At 43.9% G+C, this 27,196-nt stretch overlaps 1 protein-coding gene across 2 annotated transcripts in view; it reads right to left on the bottom strand.

The window, feature by feature from the left end:
- Window positions 1-27,196, bottom strand: part of gstcd (glutathione S-transferase, C-terminal domain containing) — a 178,533-nt gene that overhangs the window by 150,956 nt on the left and 381 nt on the right. For both annotated transcript variants that reach the window (XR_013497443.1, XM_078209242.1), the window contains exons 2-4: window positions 24,626-25,051; window positions 8,911-9,405; window positions 118-372 (exon numbers count right to left, since the gene is read on the bottom strand). Coding sequence is in view for 1 of the 2 variants with exons in the window: in XM_078209242.1 (XP_078065368.1) it covers window positions 118-372; window positions 8,911-9,405; window positions 24,626-25,039 (1,164 nt within the window). In the remaining variant the exon portion in view is untranslated. The remainder of the gene's footprint in view (window positions 1-117; window positions 373-8,910; window positions 9,406-24,625; window positions 25,052-27,196) is intronic.

Below are 27,196 nucleotides of genomic sequence, written 5' to 3'. Positions count from 1 at the left end.
ATCTTTTCACACAGAGCAAGTTTACAAGGTAATAAATACTGTAATGCTTTCTGTCATTGTGTACAATGTGAAATATGGGGGCAAGGATACACTAAAACCATAAAAATATTGAGTTACTTCTAGCTTGCTCATGGTGGGCCTTGGGCCACCTCGGAAATGGAGGTCTGTGGTTTCAGACTTGTCGTTCTGGGAGTCACAGAAGCTCGGGGTTAGCATGGCGGTGGAAGGCGCGGGTGCAGGCAGTTTGAGAAGATGAATGCCACAGCTTGAAGCCGCCTTCTTCACCCCGGATACTTCCTGAACGTGTTGGTACCAGCGGGCTAGCAAGGGCAAGGTTTTCAGCGTCTCGTCTCGATAAACCCCAAGAGAAACCTGATGAGGGGAAAAAAAAATTCAGAACAAAAATGTAACTTTGCCATAAATCAAAATGTCCTCTCAAGTATCTGGCGTGGCTTTCTGCTTTGTAAGGAGCTCTCTCATGCATGTAGTGATGGTGACGCACTGAGGACTTGCTTTCCTCGGCAGCTGTGATGCGAGCTACCCTTCTGCAGTCAGAGTAATATTCAGGTCCTATTTCCGGCACCTCTGGATTTACAAAGAGCGGCATGTGATTGCTGAAGTTTGAAACCTAAAACCAAGGCAAAAGGCCCTCTCATAACTGACCCTGAAAACCTCACTGTTGAGCCAGATTTTAACCCGCTTCCTCTTCGATCAATAGCAAGATGCTTGTTAAACACAAAGTAGGTAACAAAATCTTCCGGCAGACAAGACATTTATCTGAGGTGGCCCGAAAAGGACACATCCAAACTACTCACTGACAAGGCAGCTATCGTCTAACATCTTGAGGTTAAGTTGCATGATGATGTCTTGAGAAGTATTTCAGCTGTCAATCCCTCAAACTGTTGCTCATTCTGCAACCGATTCTTTGCCATTATTAGACACTCAGGAGTAAAATATACACTAAACTAAAGCTTTTACAGGCCGATTCCTTGCCCTCTGATTCAGGGTATCAGGTCATCACAGGCTTCAACAATTGTTTAAGTTGTCCCTAATGCATCCGTCAGTAATTTCACATGAGCTAAACCAGGCGGGATGAAAAGTTTGAAATTAATACATTGCTTATAGCGAAGAGGAAAAAAAGCTTGAATTTATATAGCACCTTTTGTATCCTCAGTACGCCCACAAGGAATCAATTGTGCTAGCACCTGTGTGTCTGAGTCAGAACACTGTGGTTTCAAACACAACTCAAGCACACTATCCAAGCTGCACTTCAGTGCAATACTTATTGAGCACGACATTTTTAGCAGCTTGTGGGATTTTGCCGTGTGCAACCTGGCTGCCGTTTTCCCTGCATTATAATAATGGCGGCACTTTAAGGATACTTAAATGGAACGCAAAGTGCTTTGTGATATCAAAAGGATGTGAAGGTGCTATATAAACACAAGATCTTCTTCACAAAGCCCTTTACAGCAACAAAGTGTAGTCACTGTGCTAATAAAGACAATGTCAAAGCCAATTTACACACAGCAAGTTTATAGGAGCAGCTACAAGATAAATGGCCATATAATCTGCATTTGATGGTGTTGACTTAGGGATAAATGTGGGCCAGAATACCAGGAGAACTTCTCAGAAGCCCTTTGGATGTGAAATGCTCCATGAATATGCAAGCTATTGATTTTATTTTCATCTTTCTATTCAAAAATTGGTAGATGATAAAAATGGACAATGTTTTATAAAGGATGCCTACTTGTACAAACTTTTGAAAAATAACAGCTTGAATTGTTAAGGTAAGGAAACACAATTTGACAATGGGCCAGATAATAAGATGCTAACTCAGATGGCCAAGTGATTCAACGAAGAGGTAGATTTTAAGGATCACCTCCAAGGAGGAGAGAGAGAGAGAGAGATGGTGGAGAGATCAAGAGTGGCAGGTTCGTGAGCTGGCCAAAAAGGACAGCCACCAATGGCAGGGCGACTAAACTGGAGAATGCTCATGAGGCCAGAATTGGCAGAACACAGGTCTCTGGGGCAGGGTTGAAAGAGATTACAAAGGGGCAGAGGGACAAGGCTGTGGAGGGATTTGAAAATGAGGATGAGAATTTTAAAATTGAAGTGTTGCTTGACCCAAGAGCAGATTATATGGCCATTTATCTTGTAGCTGCTCCTATAAACTTGCTGTGTGTAAATTGGCTTTGACATAGGTTAGCGAGCACAGGGTAGACGGGTGAGTGCAACTTGGTGCAAGTTTAGACAAGGGCAGCAGAGTTTCGAATTACCTCAAGTTTTGGAAGGTGGGAGCCCAACCAGGAGTGCATTGGAATAATCAAGTCTAGAGGTACCAAAGGAATGGACAAGGATTCCAGCAGCTGGTAAGCTGAGGCAAGGACATGTTATGGACATGAAAGTATACAGGGAGGTTGGATAATTGGCACTTGAATGGAAAGGGAAAATAGTAACAAGCAACAGGTTCATCTCCAAACTCAGGTTGTTTATATGTGTATTCATTTACAGTCATGGTGCAGATGCCGTAGTGTGGACGGAAGCCCATGGTAACACCAGGATTTCACGCAATCAAGTACAGCTGTTAAAGAGAGGGATGGAATTGGTGTCAAAGGGATGGAGTTTATGATGGGACCATAAGCAATGCTCCCTATAGAATCATAGAATCCTACAGTGCAGAAGGAGGCCATTCTATCTCACTGAATACAACTAAAAAAAACACTCAATAACGTCACATTGTTAATAGAGTCATTCAGGGACAAGGGTATGACTGTACAACCTGTAACTTCAAGGCTTCAAATGCACTTGATACGTTTTCCACTTGTGCTGTGAAGCTGGGTCACTGTCTACATGAAAATCAACTAACTTCTGAACGTAACACTTAAGTTAACATGGCTTATATCATCAATTTTAAAAGGAATGGATTTAAGAATCACCAGAAAAATACACTGCTGTCAGCAGATTGTGAAAATCCTCAGAGACTAATATATTCAGCACAGAGAAATGGTTAGTATGAGAGGTATCCAACAGAGATGCATCAAATCCATAGCAGGTGCAGTAAAATAGTCCCCTATTACCACATACTGTATACAGAGTTTCCCAAAAAGGATCATCCAATTATTCTACACATTCCTCCTTACTTTCCACTATTTGTCTGTATGACAGCTGCAGCTTTTCACCCAGTCTTCAACTCAAACAAAGGCCATGTAGCTCCAAAAAATGCCTTTTTACACATTGAGTAAAGGTCAATTGCAAGCCCTGTAATGATGCGCTAACTGTTAACTTTTACTCCGAATGATGTTTAACTAATTGACCTTTCTCCTTCTATTGTTCTACTGTTCTGTTATTAACTGTGCCAACCATTCACTGACAAGAAACTCAAAGTGTACGTGAGCACTCAGCTAGTGCAGAATCCACAAAATAAAGGATGGTCAACTGAGCCCTGTGTTGCACAGAAATGAGCTGCCCTTGCACGATAAGATGAGGCCAATTCATGTTGTTGGACTTCCAGGGCTCAAGACATCATCTGTCGGGAGAGGTTGGAGAAACTTGGTTTGTTCTCACTGGAGCGACGGAGGTTGAAGGGCGACCTGACAGAAGTCTACAAGATTATGAAGGGCATGGACAGAGTGGATAGTCAGAAGTTTTTTCCCAGGGTGGAAGAGTCAATTACTAGGGGGCACAGGTTTAAGTTGCGAGGGGCAAGGTTTAAAGGAGATATACAAGGCAAGTTTTTTTTATGATGTGGAGATGCCGGCGTTGGACTGGGGTAAACACAGTAAGAAGTTTAACAACACCAGGTTAAAGTCCAACAGGTTTATTTGGTAGCAAAAGGCTTTTGCTACCAAATAAACCTGTTGGACTTTAACCTGGTGTTGTTAAACTTCTTACTAAGTTTTTTTTACACAGAGGGTGGTGGGTGCCTGGAACTCGCTGCCGGGAGAGGTAGTGGAAGCAGATACAATAGTGACTTTTAAGGGGCGTCTTGACAAATACATGTATCGGATGGGAATAGAGGGATATGGTCCCCGGAAGGGTAGGTGGTTTTAGTTCCGTCGGGCAGCATGGTCGGTGCAGGATTGGAGGCGCGAAGGGCCTGTTCCTGTGATGTAATTTTCTTTGTTCACTGTACAGATCAGGAGAGTTCAGATGCCAGTCAACAGCAGCAATGAAAGGCCGACCAAAGCCAACTGGAGAAATTCACCAGCGGCACGTTGTTCACTTTAAAGGATTGGCCTTTGGAGTCCAAAATGTTGGACGTCCAGAACTTGGTGTGAATCTTTTACTTTAGGTCAGGCCTCACCTTCAGTGGAATTGCATGGAATGAGTGAAGTGCAGAGGCTCCACCGACATTATGGGAAAGCCTCCCATTCTGCATAGAGATTTTACACGATTCGGACACAGGCTCAAAGAGCTCTACATGTTTCCCCAGCATTAGGCGCGTAATGTGCCACATGCCACCGAGCCTAATAACTCAGGGCTCCTGCACCCAAATCGCATTCGTATTGAACACTGGATCATTGGCGCCTGCATGGAGAGGGAAACAGGTAACAGGTTCCGGGGACCCGGATTCGAATCCCGCCATGGCAGAGGCTGGAATTTGAATTCAATTTTAAAAATCTGGAATTAAGAATCTATTGATGACCGCGGAACCATTGTCAATTGTCGGAAAAACCCATCTGATTCACTAATGTCCTTTAGGGAAGGAAATCTGCCATCCTTACCTGTTCTGGCCTACATGTGACTCCAGAGCCACAGCAATGTGGTTGACTCTCAACTGCCCTCCCAAGGGCAACTAGGGATGGGCAATAAATGCTGGCCAGCCAGTGATGCCCATGTCCCACGAATGAATTTAAAAAAGGTGCATCTCCTCAAAACAAAAAAGTCTGACTATTTACTTGTGTTAATTGTATATTAATTGAATGTAATTGTATTCAGGGACTGATTAACTGGGCACTCACTTGTAAACAGGAGCAGACTGAGACAATGGTTGTTACATTTAGAAGTTTCTAATGTGTATCTCTGTAATTATAAATAGAAGTTATGTATAGATTAGACACCAGTTCAATCCTTCACAGCTTTGCTATCTGGAGTGGAACAATGTGCATGTACTTCATCAAGCCAAAAGTACCAGATCTTACTAATGTGCCAACCAAATTAGAACACATTGTGTCAAAGAGCTTTGATGGCTAAGCTATCCTAATTAATGGGCTTTGGTTCTGAGAAATGAAGGCGCAGTCTTCAGGGTTGACTCAAAATGTCACTGTTGTGATTTCAGTAAAAAGATTAAAATGAGAACACACCAAACTTCAAAATCTACAGTCCCTTATGGGAATAATCTGCAATTTTTGCAGCCCCTTCAATCCAAGCTCAAATGAAATATCTTCTCATGCAATATTCTTTTAATCGATTCCCCAGAATAACTTAATGAAGGGTGAGAAACCTCCATATGTGAAAACAAATCATTAACCAGTTGGAAGGGACAAAGCTGTAGGAACTAAATGTTGACAGGCAGAAACGTTAACAGCACAACTGCTACTTTGCAGGCAACCTGGTTTCTCAATGAGAACCAGAATCCTTCTGGTATACATCATTACATCATGAGATTTCTTTTGTATCTGATGGCATAATAAAAACATTTGAATTTGTCTAGCGCCTTTCATAACCTCAGTACATCCCAAAGTGCTTTACAACCAATTAAGTACTTTTGAAATGTAGTCAACTTTGTAACGTAGCAGACGATGGCAGCCAATTTGCACACAGATAGTGATCCAATAATCAGTTTTAATGATGTTAGTTCAGAGTTCAATGAATATAAAGTAAAAAAGTAAAGTTTATTATTAGTCACAAGTAGGCTTACATTAACACTGCAATGAAGTTACTGTGAAAATCCCCTAGTCGCCACACTCCGGCACCTGTTAGGGTACACTGAGGGAGAATTTAGCATGGCCAATGCATCTAACCAGCACGTCTTTCAGACTGTGGGAGGAAACCGGAGCACCCGGAGGGAACCCACGCAGACACGGGGATAACGTGCAAACTCCACACAGTGACCTAAGCTGAGATTTGAACCCAGGTCCCTGGCGTTGAGAGGCAACAGTGCTGACTACTGTGCCGCCCCATGATGATGATGCTTCAGTGGCCTCTCTCAACTACAGAATCAGGATAATTAAACACATGCAACCCTGGTCCCAGCTCTTCCAGAAACTAATTTTGTTTCATGGGATATGGCAGTCATTGGCAAGGCCAGCATTTATTGTCCATCCCGAATTGCCCTTGAGAAGGAGGCGGTGAGCATCCTCCTTAAACCTGCAGTCCATGTGGTGTAGTTACACCCACAGTGCTGTTATAGGAAGGGAGTTCCAGGATTTTCACCCAGCAATAGTGAAGGAACAGCGATGTATTTCCAAGTCAGTGACTTGGAGAGGAACTTGCAGGGGGTGCTGTCCTCATGCATCTGATGCCCTTCTCTTTCTGGGTGGTAGAAATTGCAGGTTTGGAAGGTGATGTCAAAGGAGGCTTGGCAAGTTGCTGTACAGCATCTTGTATAGGGTACGCACCTCTGCCACTGTGCATCGGTGGTGAAAGGAGTGGGTATTTAAGTGGTGGCCGAGCAAGTCTTAAACATTCATTCTGTGCAATTCAAATCTATGATGACAAACATAGTGACACTACAGTGTATAGGTAACCCCCCCAATGACTTCTACTGGGAGCCAAGCAAACTATTCCCATTGATAAACAGTCAAGATCCTAAGAAACACAAATGTCAGATTTAAGAAGGGACCTTTTTAGGCCAAAGAGGACTCGTGGATTCAGCTACACTGGAGACAACAGTTTCAAGAGAAACTGTTTGTGCTTTTCTCTAGCGAAAGAAAAGACTGAGGTGCAGATTTTGCAATCAGCAGCAAAGCGACAGCGCTTTCCACTGACCTTGAAGAAAGCTGCCCACAAAGGTGTAACAACCTCTCTGGCATGAAGATCAGAAGAACTCTAGCAAAACATCCAGTGCATTTCATGGCACAGTGAGTGAATGGGCCACCCAGTGCGGCACTGAATCACATAGAACAGGAAGCTCCCGGGTGTTGGCCCCGGTTTGCCCTGGGCTAAACGAAAGTAGCAATGCTGGATCTAAGACTGGTTATGGTGCCTCGTATTCCAGACCCAATTGAAAAGTCCACATGTATGGACATTACAACAACAACAACAACAAAGAACAATACCGCACAGGAACAGGCCCTTCGGCCCTCCAAGCCCGTGCCGCTCCCCGGTCCAGGATTGAATCCTGAATCCAGGATACCCGCCCAATTTTCCAGCCCATCTACATACTAATATCCTATCCACCGAGCTGTCCCTCACAGCTACGATGCTTTGTTCATCACAACCTATTAACTCACCCCCACCCCCCCATTCCAGACCATGTGATCTCCAGGGAGAGGCGAAAACCCAGAGTGAAAACCCCAGGGCCAATATGGGGAAAGAAAAATCTGGGAAATTCCTCTCCGACCCCCTGAGGCGATCGAAACGAGTCAAGGAGATCACACTGGCCCTGATCGGAAAATGCTTCCCAACCCTATTCATTTCCACTTCCACGAACACCATATGAATTCCCTGCCCCCGAGACAGGTTCCCAACTATCCGCAGTCTCGCTCTGTACTGGCACCAGCAAGATGATCATAGAATGAAGCCTTGAAACGAGAAACAAAGAACAATTAGCCCGCGTCGCTCCCTGGTCCAAACTAGACCACTCTTTTGTATCCCTCCATTCCCACTCCGTTCATATAGCTGTCTAGATAAGTCTTAAACGTTCCCAGTGTGTCCGCCTCCACCACCTTGCCCGGCAACACATTCCAGGCCCCCACGACCCTCTGTGTAAAATATGTCCTTCTGTATCTGTGTCATTAGGCTCAACTGTGACACTCTTTCTCCTCCCGACTTCTCCCCAAATCAAACAATCTGGTGAAATATTCTGGGTTTAATCACACAAAAGGAATTACCACTCTGGCGAGGTACCAGCAGATCATTTCTTCTGGATGGGGGAATCGAGAACAAGCTAGCACAATCTTACAAATCAAAGGAATGAAATGAGGAAGCACCTTTTTCACACAAAGAGGAGAAATACAAAATTCTTAGTTGAAGTTTTCGAGACTGCGCCCACCAGATTTTCCACAGGAAAGGTTATCGGGGAATAAGGCACAAAGGTTGGTAAGTGTGGTTGAGGCATAGGTTTGTAAAGTAAAAAAGTAAAGTTTATTTATTAGTCACAAGTAGGCTTAACATTAACACTGCAACGAAGTTACTGTCAGAGTCCCCTAGTTGCCACACTCCGGCGCCTGTTCGGGTACACTGAGGGAGAATTTAGCATGGCCAATGCACCTAACCTGCACATCTTTTGGACTGAGAGAGGAAACCAGAGCACCCGGAGGAAACCCACGCAGACACGGGGAGAACGTGCAGACTCCACACTGACAGTGACCCGAGGCTGGAATCGAACCCGGGTCCCTGGCGCTGTGAGGCAGCAGTGCTAACCACTGTGCCACCGCGCCGATGGCTGAATTTAACGGCAAACTCTCAATGGGCTGAATGGCCAAAACCTGTTGCTACAGAGCCACAGTTCAAAGAAAAAGTAAAAATAGCAAGATCGCAAATACAAAATAATGCCAAAATATCCTGACCTTGAACTAAAAGTTCAACCAGAGGGACAATTGCGGTTCTGCGCATTACAAGCAAAGCACTTTTTCTAAATAAAATGTAAAAGCCGTTTTTGAGCAGTGCTTTGGGTCTTCTGCAAAAAGTAAATCTAGATTCAGATTTTTAAAGGATGCCACCCCAGACTGTGAAATATAAGTCACTTTGAAAATAATGGATGCAGGTTCAAATGAGAAAACCAAAAACAAATAATGAGGAACTTACAAAAAAGTGATGGAGGCAAGGCAGTAGGACCACATCTGAGAGAGTGAAATATAGTCCTTCAGCAAACACACGTTCCAGTGGCGGAAGGTCAGTCGTTTTCACTTTTCTAATGCAGGACTGCTCCCTGCTGGTCACAGCTGGTACTCCCTCCACAGTTAGTTTAGAAAGTGCTGTCCTCAGCTCCAGACTGCCCATCTCTGTAACCTCATTTTCCTTCTTTAAATCTGGAGTTGTGTCAGCCCCTTCACTGGGGTAACATCCAAGTGATTGTGTGGATCCCTTTTCGACTGGGTCCTTTGTTCTTTCCTTGGACAACAGCTGCAGCTTCTGCCTACGAATCTTATCATCGTTATGAACTCGGACGGGTTCCCCGAGTTTGTCCTCGAGGTGCAGAATCTCGGGTGGAATAGCTGCTCTCTGATCGTTCGAATTGTTGAGGAAGGCTTCCACAGCCAGCGGAATACTAATTTCACACAGCCTTGTCCACTGGCTCACCTGCCAAATACAGAAGCACATATATTACCAGTTAAATGAATCCCTACAGTGCAGAAGGAGGCTATTCGGCCCATTGAGTCTGCACCAACCACAATCCCACCCACGCCCTATTCCCATAATCCCACATATTTACCCTTTTAAAGTTTATTTATTAGTCACAAGTAGGCTTACATTAACACTGCAATGAAGTTACTGTAAAATTCCCCTAGTCGCCACATTCCGGCGCCTGTTCGGGTCAATGCATCTAACTGGCACGTCTTTCAGACTATGGGGGGAAAATGGAGCACCCGGAGGAAACCCACGCAGACACGGGGAGAACGTGCAAACTCCCCACAGACGGTGATCCCAGCCGGGAATCGAACCCAGATCTCTGGCACTGGTGAGGCAGCAGTGCTAACCACTGTGCCGCCCCCCCCACTGCTAGTCACCCTGACACTAGGGTCAATTTAGCATGGCCAATCCACCTAACCCACACATCTTTGGACTGTGGGAGGAAACCGGAGCACCCGGAGGAAACCCACGCAGACACGGGGAGAATGTGCAAACTCCACACAGTCAGTGACCCGAGGCTGGAATTGAACCCGGGTCCCTGATACTGGGAGGCAGCAATGCTAACAGCAATGCTGCCTCACAGTGGTGCTAGCACAATGCCACAGTAATGGCTTGGCAGAGTGGGGAAAATTGGACCAGGTAGCACAGATGTAGTTCACTTCCCATGTTAAAAGTTATGAACATTGTCTTTAATTTTATTTTCCATCACAAATAACTATGTCAGCAATAATGATACATTTACGCAGCAAATTGTATCACACTGCAGCGTATCAGCTGATTACAGGATATAACTACAACATGACTAATTTAGTTCCTACTCTAATTATGGATCTGTAAAGTTACAATGGATCAGGCTGTCAGAAGTTTGCATCAATGTACTTTCAATTAATCAATAAATTAATTAATTTGATTAATTATTAACCTTAATTAATAAATTTGTTCAAATCCATTGGCATACACTTAGCTTTAATGCATGAAATCTAAGCCAAGATATGTTGTATTACTTACAGCAAGATTACAACTGAACTGAACAGGAAGAAGAGCATTCAAAATAACCTAGAGTCTGTGGAATCACACTATCCAGTGGCATCCTAATTTGACAGAAAGACACAGTTTCTTTGGGTTTAGAGGACGAGGGTCTTCTCGTGAACTGAACATAAACAGTTGTTGCTGTTTTCCTTTTCGTCATGTGATTATCTAAATTTATTTTAAGAGCTCCAGTACAGGCCCATACTCTGCATGTAGGAAGTTACGATGTGGATGTCTTTGTGCCCTGTTTGTGATCAGAACTCCCACCCACCTGACGAAGGAACAGACTGTTCCGAAAGCTAGTGGCTTTTGCTACCAAATAAACCTGTTGGACTTTAACCGGGTGTTGTTAGACTTCTTACTGTGTAGAAGTTACAGCGCGGTGGCACAGTGGGTTAGCACTGCTGCCTCACAGCGCCAGGGACCATGGCTTGATTCCTGGCTTGGGTCACTGCCTGTGTGGAGTCTGCACATTCTCCCTGTGTTTCCGGGTGCTCCGGTTTCCTCCCACAGTCCGAAAGACGTGCTGGTTGAGTGCATTGGCCATGCTAAATTCTCCCTCAGTGTAACCCGAACAGGCGCCTGAGTGTGGCGACTAGGGGATTTTCACAGTAACTTCATTGCAGTGTGAATGTAAGCCTGCTTGTGACACTAATAAATAAACTTTAGTTTTACGCTCAGCAGTTGAAGTGTGCAATCACGAGGCATCAGTTACAGCAGCATATTTGATCATTTCATGCCAGCCCAGGCATCTTCTTTTCACTGCGAGTCCAGCTGTCAGGAGGTTTTTATTTTCTGCACTGTATTACACCAGAGCTGAACCTGAACAGTGAGGGTTAATAAGCTATTGAACCATGGGAGGGGGACATCAGGGCTGAACCCGATCTCATCTTCAAACAGTGTTCACACACACACAAGGTTTCCATCAGGACTGAAAGGACAACTGTCAACAGACAGCAACTCTGGCAAATGTAATCTCTCTTAGCCAGAGAGCACAGCAGATTCCCATCACATCCAACTCAGCTGAGATCAGCCAAACATCAGGGTAGTAAATAATCCTGAAACTCTTTTGCATGTTATAGCTCAGTGCACATTCCCACAAAGACGTGCACATCACCGTGTGAGTCAAGACGGGTCGGGTGGGTCACCGACATCGCCACGAACCCTTGGCACCTGGCTCGTGTCTCAGTCTGACTCTTTGGGGCGGCACGGTGGCACAGTGGTTAGCACTGCTGCCTCGCAGTACCAGGGATCCAGGTTTGATTCCCTGCTTGAGTCACTGTCTGCGCAGAGTTTGCACATTCTTCCCGTGCCTGCGCGGGTTTCCTCCAGGTGCTCCGGTTTCCTTCCACAATCCAAAGATGTGCGGGTTAGGTGGATTGGCCATGATAAATTGCCCCTTAGTGTCAGGGGGATTTGAAGGGTAATACGCAGGGTTATGGGGATAGAGCCTGGGTGGAATTGTGGTCAGTGTATCCTTGATGGGCCGAATGGCCTCCTTCTGCACTGCAGGAATTTTATGATTCTATGATCACCTGTGATACTGAATAAACACCATGTGTGATTCTGATGAACTGAAAAATCTTAAATCTGTTTGGTAGTCTGCTATATCCCTAAATTAGGGAGTAGGTTATCTCAATTGAGAAGATTAGGTAGGTCCAAGGGTCAAATTACATATGGACAGACATAGGTTTAATGCTAGGAGATCCTCCTTTCTCCAGAGGTTAGTGGATCTGTGATAAAGGCCACTGGTTGGTTGATTCTCTGAATTCTTTCAATCAAGAGATGGACTGTTTGTGGCTGCGGTGGCGATCTCATTGCACAAGAGGCAGATGCCTATAACATTAATCCAGGGCTAAGCTGGGGGGTTGGGGTTGTACGCGTGGGTGTATGCATGCTCCTGGATTACATCTGCTCACCTAAGGGCATTGGAAAGGCATGTTCCTATTTTTACCTTCCAATTGGCATGTGTCTTTATCTGTTTATTTGCCCATAACAGCAGATTAAATGGCTCCAGGTGTGGTGCGGAATGTGTGTACCATGATGCATTATGCAAAATTGTACGGCACTGGCTGGGTTGAGCAGTAAGTTTTTATCTGCCTGGTTTTTTTTTTGTATGTTGGTATTTCAAACCCAGTGAGTGCTAAAAGAAAAATTGTTCCAAGCAATGCCATGAAAATAATCTTCAGCAAATAATAAGCGTTCAGCAGGCAGTCCCTAAAAACTAGTGTGTGCAGCCCAGAGAATCCTCCATCAAGTGATTCACCAACTGTTACTCACTCTCTGCCTCTCAGTGCCAATCAACAATATCAAAATCACACCAACTACCACACACACACACACAAGCAGGGCAACCTGTGCTCCCTGGAATTCAGGTTAACGGGTGACTTGTTTGAAATTTTCAAGATATGGAAGGGGACAGATAGAGTTGTTAAGAGAGAAAACATTTTTGCTGGTTGGGGAGTCTCGGACTGGGGGCCAGTAAAAAATAGAGGCAGGCCTTTCAGGAGTGAAAATTAGGAGACATTCTCACACACAAAGGGTGGTAGAAATTTGGAATTCTCTTCTGCAAACGGCAATTGGTGTCACATCAATTATTAATTTTAAATCTGAAATGGATATATTTTGTTGACTGGAGTTAATAAAGGATATGGTTAAAGGTAGATATATTGAATTAGGTTGCAGATCAGCCTTGCTCTCAATGAAAGGTGGTTCAGGCTCAAGGAGCTAAAGGGCCTTCTCCTGCTCCTATGTTCCTTTGTATCCACTGATGTCCAGATCTTTAGTGGTGGCATATAAAATCAATGAAGATACACCTGAATTGAACTTTGACAATAAAGAAGGCTTCTTCCATTCAAATGGCTTCTATTTATCTCCAAACTATTGGCCTCTCTTCCCCAGCTACTTTGGATAAATCTTTATTGGCTGTAAGTTACAAAAGGAATGGCAAAGGCATGTGTTTCCAGAGGGTAGTGGTCAGGCAAACATTTTGCCCCAGATTCCTTTCCCCCTCCATGGGAACCTCAAAAGTATTAAGAATGTTGGAAATTAAAATTAACCCCAATTGTCCAGATGTACATGCTTTCCTGCTACATTTTCAAACCACAAATGATGCCAGCTGGGGTCTTTTAATGCAGTGGGTAACATCCCTATCTCTGGGCTAGAAGTTCAAGCTGGGTTCAAGTCCCACTTCAGGACTCGATGGCCATGAAAGGCACGTTCATAGCGTGGTCATAGATTGGTTATAAGCCTGTATGCCTGATGGCAGGTGGTAAGTTTCCTGGGCAGCCACACTGCAGAAAGCAATGGCAAACCATTGCAGTACTTTGCCAAGCATCATCATGGATCAATCCAATGGAGGTTCATTGTTCTCATGGCCTCTTCAGGTAGGGTACTGGAGGAATGGGAAGATCCTGTTTCCTTATCTCATGGACAATTTGCTCCAATGTACTGAAAAATTAACATCCTGCCCAGGATAAGTTATCTCCTCTAAATGCTACCACCAAAGATTCAGGAAATGTCTCTCTCTATCCTCAAACAATCAGTAAGTTGATACAGCATGAAAATACAGGAAACTACTATGGGTAACCAAGTAGACAATTTCATTAAGATACCTTTGATCCAATCAATTTCATACTAGACTCCGAAGTTGGGGTATAAAGGATATCCATTGCCTATGCAAGCCTAACTTCAGATAACTGTGGGAAGGTTGTTCCCTAATTGAAACTCTTGATCACAATTCTTTATGCTCCTAGTCTGAGACCTTCACCACCAGTAGATGCATGGAAACACCATCAGGCCTCCTCCAAGTCACACAACATCCTGACTCAGACACATCGCCATTCCTTCGTTATCATTGGGTTAAAATCCCAGAATTCCTAAAAATGCACTGCCTGAAAAAGAGGGGGGTGGTAGATTTAATGGTAAGTTTCAAAAGGGAATTGGATTTATATATAAAATATATACTTAAAAAGGAAACAACCGAAGGGCATTAGGACAAAACAGACAAGTGAGAATAACAGGGGCGGCACAGAGGGACAGGGGCAGCACAGTGACACAGTGGTTAGCACTGCTGCCTCACAGTGCCAGGGACCAAGTTCAATTCCCGGCTTGGGTCACTGTGCGTTCTCCCCATGTCTATGTGGGTTTCCTCCAGGTATTCCAGTTTCCTCCCACAGTCCAAAAGATGTGCTGGTTATTTGTATTAGCCATGCTAAATTCTCCCCCTAATGGCTGCCGTGGTGTGGCGACTAGGGGATTTTCACAGTAACTTCATTGCAGTGTTAATGTAAACCTACTTGTGACACTAATAAATAAACTTAAAACTGGACATTGTGTCAATTAGCTAATTGACACAATGGGCTGAATGGCCTCCTTCCAAACTCTATAAAATCGGAGCGTCATGGGAACACAATCAACCCCAAGTTCCTATTGAGATCACACATCACTCAGACAAGTGTGAGGTAATGCATTTGGGGAAAGCTAACAAGACAGGGGATGCCAAATAAATGAGACAGAGGGGCTGCTCTATAGATTCCTGTAGGTAGTAAGACAGGTTGATAAGGTGATTAAGGCGGCATATGGGATACTTTCCTTTCTTCACCAGGGCACAGAATATAGGAGCGGCATGCTGCAATGATATAAAACTCTAGTCAGGTCACCAAAGATGCTACTTAACTGCAAGTCTTACTTCCAATGACATCTGCCTTTGTAAACATGTCATACTGATTTTACACCCGCTGATGGCGCTGTAGCAGCACCACGAACAAGTTATTATAGCATAATAAGTTAACAAAGGCTGTTATAGATAGAGAAATTTATAACGGAAATATAAAGATAAGGATGCAATGCGCAACTGCAAAATGGGAGACTAACCCACATCCATCCTCTCTGATTTATCAATCTCCTATCCTCCAACATCCCTGAAGATCAAACGTGGGATGGCACATGTAAGTTATGAAGGGAGGTTGGGTAGGCTTGGGTTGTTTTCATTGGAAGAAGTTTAACAACACCAGGTTAAAGTCCAACAGGTTTATTTGGTAGCAAAAGCCACACAAGCTTTCGGAGCTCCAAGCCCCTTCTTCAGGTGAGTGGGAATTCTGTTCATAATCAGGGCATATAAAGACACAGACTCAATTTACATGAATAATGGTTGGAATGCGAATACTTACAGCTAATCAAGTCTTTAAGATACAAACAACGTGAGTGGAGAGAGCATCAAGGCAGGCTAAAAAGATGTGTATTGTCTCCAGACAGGACAGCCAGTGAAACTCTGCAGGTCAGGCAGGCTGTGGGGATTACAAATAGTGTGACATGAACCCAACATCCCGGTTGAGGCCGTCCTCATGTGTGCGGAACTTGGCTATCAGTTTCTGCTCAGCGACTCTGCGCCGTCGTGTGTCGTGAAGGCCACCTTGGAGAACGCTTACCCGAATATCAGAGGCCGAATGCCCGTGACCGCTGAAGGTTTTGGGGCTGGGGGGGGGGGGGGGGGGGGGGGGGGGGGGCATTTTTACCCAGAGGGTGGTGACGGTCTGAAATGCACTGCCTGTGAGGCGGATTGTCTCACATCCTTTAAAAAGTACACTGGATGAGCACTTGGCACCTCATAACATTCAGGGGCTATGGGTCAAGTGCTGGCAGGTGTTTCTAATGCGTCGGTGTGGATTCATTGGGCCGAAGGGCCTCTTCTGCGCTGTATGATTCTATGGTCTTCACTGCCTATAGGAAATGGACAGTAAAACTTAAAGATGGAAAAATAGTTAACAGTTCCTATCTGTAATAATGATTCCTCAGCAAATCAGGAAAAATGGAAAGGCAAGGGTGAAGCAAAGTGTGCCTTTAAAGGCCCGATGGCACAAGATATGGTTTTACACAAGGAATCACCAAATATGGAAACAAAATAGGAAAGGGGGGGGGGGGGTAAGTACTTCCAAGATCATTTTGTGTTGGATTGCCTCCAGTAATGTATGATTAAGTTGTCCGAGACTCATTCCAAGTATAAAATAGATTTTATGCTGTCCTCCAAAAATCAATCATATGCTATAAATAGCCCTAAAAGTAATAAAACAAAAACTGCAGAATAGAAATTTATAGCATGGTCAGGCTTAGATTCCAAAATCTAACACTGTTAACTGAGGTAATGAAAGGCTTCCATACACAACCGTCAGGGAATAAAATTTCTCAAAGGCAACATGAACTCCAATTCTGTTCTAATAAAAAAAAAGATGCTGGAAGTATGAAATAAAAACAGAAAATGCTGGATAAATTCAGAAGGTCTGTGGAGAGAGAAACAAAGTTAACGTTTTGAGTCCAGATGACCCTTCTGCAGAACCACTCAGTAGTCGGGTCATGTGGACTTGAAACGTGTCTCTCCAAGATTGTTCTGTCGACTAGATGGTGAACATTTTCTGCTGTATTTGAAAAAGGGAGTGGTTGCTCATCAACATTTATCTCCCCAGAACTCTACTAAACTAGATTGATTAGTCATTCATTTCATGAATGTTTGTGGCATCTTACTACTGAAAAGTGGCCCTGTGAACACCAAGCACTGCATCTCAAAAATAATTCACCATCTGTCCAATACTCAAGATGGTTCTGCAGAATGTAATAGGATGCCATATAAATGTAAGACCATCTTTCTTAACTCATTGGTATTTCTTGCTTGATTCCCTATTTCTGTGATCTCTTCCAGACCTACAACTTTCTGAGATCTCAGTGTTCCTTTAATTCTAGCCTTTTGTAGCATCCCAGATTTCCCTCACCATGCCTTTAACTGCCTACACCCTAAGCTTTGGAATCCACCGCCCCCACCCACCCCTTCCCAATCCTCTCCACCGCCTTGTCTCTCTCGCTTCTCATCTAACTTTCCTTCAGATCTACCTCTGTGTAACCTGTTTTTGGCCATCTGCCCTAATACCACCACATTGTCAAATTCTGTCCGATAACACTCCTGGGAAACACCTTGGAGTGTTTTACTGCTTCAAGGACACTATATAATTGCCAGTGATTGTTAGTGCCCCATTTCCAATGTTTGGCACTGCAGACTGATTTTACACACATCTGGACTTCCCACAGCTAATCCTGTGCCTTGCGTGTCCATCAAACTAGTTCACTAAATCAAGCAAAGCTGGTCACTGGCTGACTGGTATGTGTATTTAACACACCGTCTAGCAGTAGACCGAGAACAATGCCGAGACTTTACTCCTGAAATGACCTTCGGTTTATCTGATATTTCTCCGACGTGACTGTGCAAAACTGACTATAGGACAAAGTCTTTTCTGCCATTTGGAGGTTATTGCCCACCCATTAACAGAACTGGATATGTAGCACAAGAAATTCCTCTGCTATTAAAATGTCCTTCCCAGTGACATTCTGACCTATAGTAGTCTGTATGCTGTACAGTACACTCGGTAACAATGCTACTGTAGACAGATATTGTAAGGGACAGCAAGCTTTAATATTCACTATTCTCTGAAGAGTGTTTGTTAGTGTTGGAGTTAATAACTTCAATTCATGTTGAATAAAAGATCCAGCTGTCCTGTTATCTCAAAAAGTACATGAACTGAATATTCAATAGTAGATTTTTATCAAAGTCGAACATTTTACACCACGCAGAATATTAAAGGTGCCATGAAATTTTCTCAAATAATATTTTTTTTAAATGTACCACCATCTCCGAGGCTTGCTCCATACACTTCCTAACAATATCTCTTCAATCAAAACATACCCTACGTCTTACAAAATGAAACCACTGCCCCATCATTTCCATTAGTTGAAACAGAGATTGTACATAAGGATATTGAATCAACACAGAAATACCACACTGTGTCGTATGAAATGAAGTATTTCCAAAGCAGCTTTTAGAGGGTTAGGTGAAGGAGGGTGGGAGAAGGCTCGTGTAGAATGTAAACGCTGTCACAGACCAGTTGCGCCAAATGGCCTGTTTCCACGCTGGACATTCGAGGTACTTCTATGAATAAGTGTCATTTATATGTTAAGACTTTCTTATTAAATTAAAATAAATGTCATCACTTAAGAGTAAAACACAAAAGCACCTAAATATACAGTTATAAACTATATACAGCATCTCAGAACAATGGATTCTATATTTTCCAAGAGGCAGCTATTTATATAATCGATCTTAAACCTGTTCACAATTCCTGTCACTATTTTTCACAGTAACATATGTCCATATTGATAATCTAAACTGCTCATGTAAACCTGTCATGCTGTAATTCTACTCTGCTTGCCAGTGAAAGCACTGTCAATGAAAACATGTAGCAAAAATAAGACTAAAATGAGGACTGAACTATACTTATACACCTTAGTCCAGTTATTCCGACTTTACAACTTCACTTGATTTGATTTCCCTGAATAAAAGGCCAGAGAACTGACCAGTTAAAATGAAAGTTGGGTAGGCTACACTATTTTCCAGCTCCCATCGCCCAAGGTGACAGACATGGGTGGCACGGTGGTTAGCACTGCTGCTTCACAGCGCCAGGGACCTGGGGTTCGATTCCCAGCTTGGGTCACTGTCTGTGAGGAGTCTCCCCATGTCTGCATGGGTTTCCTCCGGGTGCTCCGGTTTCTTCCCACAGACCGAAAGACGTGCTGGTTGGATGCATTAGCCATGCTAAATTCTCCCTTGGTATACCCGAACAGAGTGTCAAATAGGGGATTTTCGCAGTAACTTCATTGCAGCGTTAATGTAAGCCTACTTGTAACAATAATAAATCAATTTGAAAACATTTGAACGAACTGAACAGATGAATAGCAACATCTTAGAGCTCCCCTAGAAGTGCACTGTTCATTCATACAGTGAGGCATTAGCTCGAGATCGGAGGAGGGAATTGCTGTAGCAAGGAACTGAACACTGCCAAAAATACACAGGACATTAGAAATTTAACTAACTGGCATATTATTGTAACAAGCATTTGCAAAAAAGTTTAAAGGTATCCCAACAGTTTTTGGTGAGCAAAGGGTTAATTTAATCTGCTTTTTTTTCTTAAACGGTCCTAGCTGCCAACTGAAAAATATTTTCCCACAATATCTCTGATCACTGGATTGGAATTAAATCAAGGTCATCAAAGCCCCAGGCACTCTTAATCGTCGATTGGGCAGCAGAATGAAGACAAATATTTAACTTGTGACCTTATCCCAACCAGAAATTCACTCTCTCTTTAAAGCCCTCTCTTATCATTTTAATTTTGTAAAACAGTGAATAAATGTGTCACTGCTGACAAAAATAAATACCTGAACACAATTTCACAGCGACCAAAGGAAGAAAAAAGGTCATTTGTGTAAACAAAATGTGGTCACGCTCAGTTTGCAGTCTCACCGTCGAGTCAAAGTGTTGTGGGTTAAAGCCCCAGTCCAGAGCTTGAGTGCACAGAAGCAGGATGAAGAAATTGCTGCATGGTCAGAGGTGCTATCCCTCAGCTGATGATTGCACCAAGAAGCTGTCAAAGCAGCCAGCATAATTAAGGACCCCACACACCCCGGACATTCTCTCTTCCATCTTCTTCCGTCGGGAAAAAGATACAAAAGTCTGAAGTCACGTACCAACCAACTCAAGAACAGCTTCTTCCCTGCTGCCGTCAGACTTTTGAATGGACCTACCTCGCATTAAGTTGATCTTTCTCCACACTCTAGCTATGACTGTAACACTACATTCTGCACCCTCTCCTTTCCTTCTCTATGAATAGTATACTCTGTTTGTACAGCGCGCAAGAAACAATACTTTTCCCTGTATGCTAATACATGTGACAATAATAAATCAAATCAAAGTCTTAGTGGTTCAGGAAGATAACAAAGACCCTGTAGCTCTATTTGAAGAAGAGAGGAAACTTTTGGCGTTCTGACTTCTTCCCTGAAGTAACACAATGAAAAGCGGATTAACAGATCATTCATGCAATTGTTCTTTATGCATTTCAATGTGTTTATAATCATAGAATTCCTACAATGCAGAAGGAGGTCATTCGGCCCATCGCATCTGCACCGACTCTCTAACAGAGCATCATACCCAGGCCCTATCCCCATAACCGCACATATTTACCCCGCTAATTCCCCTAATCCATATATCTTGGGGCAATTTAGCATGGCCAATCCACCTAAGCTGGGCACCTTGTGAGAGGGAGGTCATGCCTCACTAACCTGGTGGAGTTTTTTGAAGAAGTGACTAGAATGGTTGACGAGGGAAGGGCCGTGGATGTCGTCTATATGGACTTTAGTCAAGCGTTTGACAAAGTCCCTCATGGTAGGTTGGTGCAAAAGGTTGGATCTCATGGGATAAAGCGGGAAGTGGCTGGATGGGTGGAGAACTGGCTTGGTCACAGAAGACAGAGGGTGGTAGTGGAAGGGTCTTTTTCCGGCTGGATGCCTGTGACTAGTGGTGTTCCGCAGGGCTCTGTATTGGGACCTCTGCTGTTTGTGATTTATATAAACGATCTGGAAGAAGGTGTAACTGGGGTGATCAGTAAGTTTGCGGACGACATGAAAATGGCTGGACTTGCAGATAGTGAGGAACATTGTCAGACGCCACAGAAGGATATAGATAGGCTGGAAATTTGGGCAAAGAAATGGCAGATGGAGTTCAATCCAGATAAATGCGAAGCGATGCATTTTGGTAGAACTAACGCAGGGGGGAGCTATACGATAACTGGCAGAACCATAAAGGGTGTAGATACGCAGAGGGACCTGGGTGTGCAAGTCCACAGATCCTTGAAGGTGACGTCACAGGTGGAGAAGGTAGTGAATAAGGCATATGGCATGCTTGCCTTTATAGGACGGGGCATAGAGTATAAAAGTTGGGGTCTGATGTTGCAGATGTATAGAATGTTGGTTCGGCCCCATTTGGAGTACTGCGCCCAGTTCTGGTCGCCACACTACCAGAAGGACGTGGAGGCTTTGGAGAGAGTGCAGAGGAGGTTTACCAGGATGTTGCCTGGTATGGAAGGGTTTAGTTATGAGGAGAGGTTGGGTAAACTGAGGTTGTTCTCACTGGAAAGACGGAGGATGAGGGGTGACCTAATAGAGGTGTATATAATTATGAAAGGCATAGATAGGGTGAACGGTGGGAAGCTTTTTCCCAGATCGGTGGTGATGTTCACGGGGGGTCATAGGTTCAAGGTGAAGGGAGGGAGGTTTAACACGGATATCAGAAGGACATATTTTACACAGAGGGTGGTGGGGGCCTGGAATGCGCTGCCGGGCAAGGTGGTGGAGGCGGACACACTGGGAACGTTTAAGGCTTATCTAGATAGCCACATGAACGGAGTGGGAATGGAGGGATACAAAAGAATGGTCTAGTTTGGACCAGGGAGCGGCATGGGCGTGGAGGGCCGAAGGGCCTGTTCCTGTGCTGTATTGTTCTTTGTTCTCTTTGTTCTTTGGACTGTGGGAGGAAACTGGAGCATCTGGAGGAAACCCACGCAGAAACAGGGAGAACGTGCAAACTCCACACAGTCACCCAAGGCTGACGGTAATAACTGCCATTCTATAGGATCATGCAAATTTACAGCTCAGATGAGGCCCCACGGTCCTATGCATCACTGGCAGACTAATCTAAAGATGTCCCCTAAGGCTCCCTAAGGCCCAGTACATTCCTGTTTCAGGTCTTTAGTCACTTTTCCCTTAGAAGTGGCATGGCATGGTGGCACAGTGGTTAGCACTGCTGCCTCACAGCGCCTGGGACCCGGGTTCGATTCCCGGCTTGGGTCACTGTCTGTGTGGAGTTTGCACATTCTCCCCATGTCTGCGTGGGTTTTCTCCGGGTGCTCCAATTTCCTCCCACAGCCCAAAGATGTGCAGGTTAGGTTGATTGGCCATGCTAAATTGCCCCTTAGTGTCCCCGGATGTGTATGTTAGAGGGATTAGCAGGGTAACTATGTGGGGTTGCGGGGATAAGGCCTGGGTGGGATTGTAGGATTTCTACAAAGATGCAACATGCTCTGTCTCAGCTACTCAGAGAATTTTACACTCCAACAACCACCCACATATTCAGAAAAATTCAAAGCACATGAAATGCTTCGTGATCTGATAAGCTTCTAAATAAGTAAGCGCATTTTCAGCTTTGATGCCCCAGTGGGACGCACATTTCGCCCCTCCCCAACTTTTTAAAAGGCCAGAACGCCTCAGCTAAATCAGCAAACAAACCTACATTGGTATTCCAGAGGGATCGGATACAGTCTAGGAAAAAAAAAATCGGCAAATCCTGCCAAAGGGAATCCGATCTGATACAACAGGGGTGGGTCAGAGACTTTCAAAATTATAGAAAGCTTTGACAGGGTAAATACAGAGAAACTATTCCACAATACTAAAATCAGAGGCCATTTATCTGTGAAATCAAAATGCACTTTTTCATACGAACAAATGAATTAGGAGCAGGTAAGGTCCACTCGGCCCCTCGAGCTTGCTCTGCCATTCTATAAGGTCATGGCTGTTCCAATTGTAACCTCAACCCACATTCCTGTCCACCCCTGATAACCGTTCACCCCGTTGTTGATCAACAACCTATCTAGCTCTGCCTTAAAAACATTCAAAGACTTTACTCTTTTTGAGGAAGAGAGTTCCAAAGACTCACCACCGTCTGAGAGAAAATAGTTCACCACACAGAATCCCTACAGTGCAGAAGGCAGCCATTTGGCCCATCGAGTCTGCACCTACCACAATCCTACCCAGACCGTATTCCTGTAAACCCACATATTTACCCTGTTAATCCCCCTGACATGAGGGGCAATTTGGCACGGCCAATCCACCTAACCTGCACATCTTTGGACTGTGGGAGGAAACCAGAGCACCCAGAGGAAACCCACGCAGACACGGGGAGAATGTGCAAACTCCACACAGACAGTGACCCGAGGCTGGAATTGAACCCGGCTCCCTGGCGCTGTGAGGCAGCGGTGCTAACCACTGTGCCGCCTTCCTTAAAAAAGCAACCACTTATTTTTTTAAAACAGTGACCCCCAATTCTAGACAAAGAGGAAACATCTTCTCAACATCCACCTGTCAAGACCCCTCGATCAAGTCACCTCAAATTCCGGTGAATATAATCCCAACCTCTCCAAGCTTTCCTCGTAAGACAACCCTGGTATTAGTCGAGTAAACCTTCTCTGAACTGTTTCTAATGCATTTGCATCTTTCCTTAAATGAGGGGACTAATATGTAGTCTCACCAATGCCCTGTACAAATGAAGTATAACCTCCTACTTTTGTAATCAAATCCCCTCACAATAACATTCTATTAGCTTTCCTTATTACCCTGTTGGATCTGTATTTGCCTTTTGTAATTCGTGCAATAAGACACTCAGATTCCTCTGTACCTCAAAGCGCTGCAATCTCTCACCATTTAGATAATTAGCTTCCTTTTTATTCTTCCTGCCAAAATGAACAATTTCACATTTTCCCACATTATACCCCATTTGCCAGCTCACTCACTGAACCTATGTCCCTTTGTAGTCTGCATACGTCCACTACATAACATACTTTCCTACCTGTCTTTGCATCATCAGCAAATGTAGCAACTACACCTTCTGTCCCTTCATCCAAGTCATTTATATAAGTTGTAAAAAAAAGTTGAAGCTCCAGCACTGATCCCTGCGGCACACCATCCATCACATCCCACAAACCAGAAAATGACCCATTTATACCAACGCTCTGCTTCCTGTTAGCTAGTGAATCTTCAATGCATGCCAATATGTTACCCCCTACACTGTGAGCATTTATTTTCCATAACAACCTTTGATGTGGCACCTTATCAAATGCCTTCTGGAGATCCAAGAACAACATATCCACCATTTCCCTTTATCCAGAGCACATGTGACTCCTTCGAAGAACTCCAATAATCGTTAAATATAATTTCCCTTTCACAAAACTATGTTGACTCTCAAGGTCTCTTTTCCACATAAAGGGTAATGGAACTGGAAAGCTGGAAATTGCTCCCTCAAAGTTCATAGGTGCTGAGACAATCAGAATTTTCATGATTGAGATCGATAGATTTTATAAGGTGTGGGTAACAAGTGATATGAATAAAGTTGAGTAAATGGAATTCAGGTACGGATCATCCAAAGTCTGAGCGAATGACAGAACAGGCTCGAGCAGCTAAACGGCCATCTTCTGTTCCTACATTCCTGAATACTCACCTCAGCACAGGCCTTCAAGCACGTCTTTTTGAAGCCAAGCAGCTCGGAAACATCCTTCCTGTTGCAGTCAGTATCACATGTCCTCTGTATAATGTGTCTCAATACAACAGCAAGGCCTGCTCGACAGAAATTCCCATCCTCTTCCACCATAGCAGGCAAACGACAACTCCGAACCACTGCTGGCAACTCCTGCCGGGAAAGGATGGTGATGGGAATGTTGGCTGCTGCTGCTTTCTTCCACAAGAGACTGCCAGCAGTGTCTTCATTAGGCACAAGGAACACCTTAATTGATGTGGAGTCACAGTAAGACATTAAAAATAAAACGATTGATGTATGCAGAGGAAAAATCCTGTCTTCCGTGTGGTTGGATAGCTCCAGGTACAGACACTCTTCATGTACACTATTGTTCTTCATTTTGGCAATTACCTATAAAGAATTGAATGGCAGTTGATTAGAATATAGTTATAAATGCTGCAAAACAATTAGCAGTTATATTTTTAATAAATATACATTTTCAATTATTTTTCCAGACTGTCGCAAGCAACGGAATAAAAAGTAATATGTTATAATTCTGGGGTTTTTTTGAGTTTAAAGTTTATTTGTTAGTGTCACAAGTAGGCTTACATTAACACTGCAATGAAATTACAGGAGGGTTGGAGACATGGCTGCGGGAAGAGTGGTGATTAAAGATAAAGCTAGCGAATAAGAGTTTTAAAATTTATTGATCATTGTCACAAATAGGCTTACATTAACACTGCAATGAAGCCACTGTGAAAATCCCCTAGTCGTCACACTCTGGTGCCTGTTCGGGTGCACTGAGGGAGAATTTAGCATGGCCAATGCACCTAACCAGCACGTCTTTCAGACTGTGGGAGGAAACCGGAGCACCCGGAGGAAACCCACACAGACAACGTTCAGATTCCACACTGTCAGTGACTCAAGTCAGGTATTGAATCCAGGTCCCTGCCGCTGTGAGGCAGCAGTGCTAACCACTGTGCCGCCCAAGAGGGAAGTAAACAGGGAGGGTGGAAAGAGCTTTAGAAATAAACTCCAACCTACTAGTTGTAAAGCAGCTATTTTCTCCAGTGTAAAAGCTAAAATCATATTAGAATTCTAGGCCATTGAAAAGCAAGGAGGGAAGATCAAACATAATTGATGTATACTTTTAATTAAAAACATGCAGTATGATAAAAGGTAGATCGAATGGTCCACAAACATGCATATAAATGTTTAGCATTTCATAGTACTTTTTGAAAAGAGACCAGGTAATCAAAAGGGAATTCATAAAAGAATTCACAGATGGCCCCAAGAAATGCAGTAAAGGCACTCTATGGAATGTAGTGTACATGTCTGGCAGTGTTTTGTGCACAAAGTTCATATTCTGCAAGCACACTGAATCATTAAGCGTGGGTATCAAGATGTCAAGGGTCAAAATCCTGGAACTCCCTTCCTAAGAGCACTGAGAGATACCTACATAATATTGGCTGCAGTAGTTCAAGAAAGTGGCTCATTACCACCTTCTGAAGGGCAATTAAGGATGGGCAACAAATGCCGACCTAGCCTGTGATACCCATATCACATGACATAACAGGTTGAAGCTAATCCAACCTGCAGGTTATTCATATTGGCAGCTTTGTCTCAATGATAGCATGATTACTGTTCAGCCAGAAGGTTGTGGGTTCCAGGCCCATTCGAGAGATATAATCCAGGTTAATACTTCAATGCAAGAGGCAGCGTCTTTGCAATGATCCCTAAGGTGGAACAATAGATTCTACAGCACTGTTTGAAAAAGAACAAGGGAGTTCTCTCACTGCCCTGGGCACTACATTTAACCTTCAGCAAAACTAAAACAGATGATCTGGTCATTTATTTCCTGGCTGTCTGTGGAAGTTTACTTTGTACACATTGGCTGTTGCATCCCCTACATTACCACAGTGGCTGCACGCCATAAGAAACTCACTGGCTATCAAGCACTGTGGATCGCTCTGAGACTGTGGAAGGTGCTATAGAAATGCAGGTCCACTAACTTAGGGAAGAAATTATGTGTTGCTACTTCAGTTTTAGTAAACTATTTGATTTGATTTATTGTCACATGTATTGGTAAACAATGAAACGTATTGTTTCCTGTGTGTTATACAGACAAAGCATACCATTCATAGAGTGCACAGGGGGGGGAAGGAAAGAATGTATTAACAGTCAGCTGCATCAATCTCAAATTCTCAAATCTAGGGCCTGATTATAAGTCAGACTGGCACATTTGCCCTGCTTAGCCAGGAGGCTGGGAGACAAAGCTGCAGGAATGAGTAGTGAGTTAAGATAAAGCTAGTGAATAAGAGTTTTAAAGTTTGTTTGTTATTGTCACAAGTAGGCTTGCATTAACACTGCAATTAAATTACTGTGAAAATCCCCTAGTCGCCACACTCCGGCGTCTGTTCGGGTACACTGAGGGAGAATTTAGCATGGCCAATGCACCTAACCAGCACGTCTTTTGGACTGTGGGAGGAAACTGGAGCACCCAGAGGAAACCCACGCAGAGACGGGGAGAACGTGCAGACTCCGCACAGACAGTGG

This window comes from Mustelus asterias, chromosome 1 (genome assembly GCF_964213995.1).
Source record: "Mustelus asterias chromosome 1, sMusAst1.hap1.1, whole genome shotgun sequence".
Taxonomy (NCBI): domain Eukaryota; kingdom Metazoa; phylum Chordata; class Chondrichthyes; order Carcharhiniformes; family Triakidae; genus Mustelus; species Mustelus asterias.
Note: the sequence above shows the minus strand (reverse complement) of the source record. Positions and strands in the feature narration are given on the sequence as shown.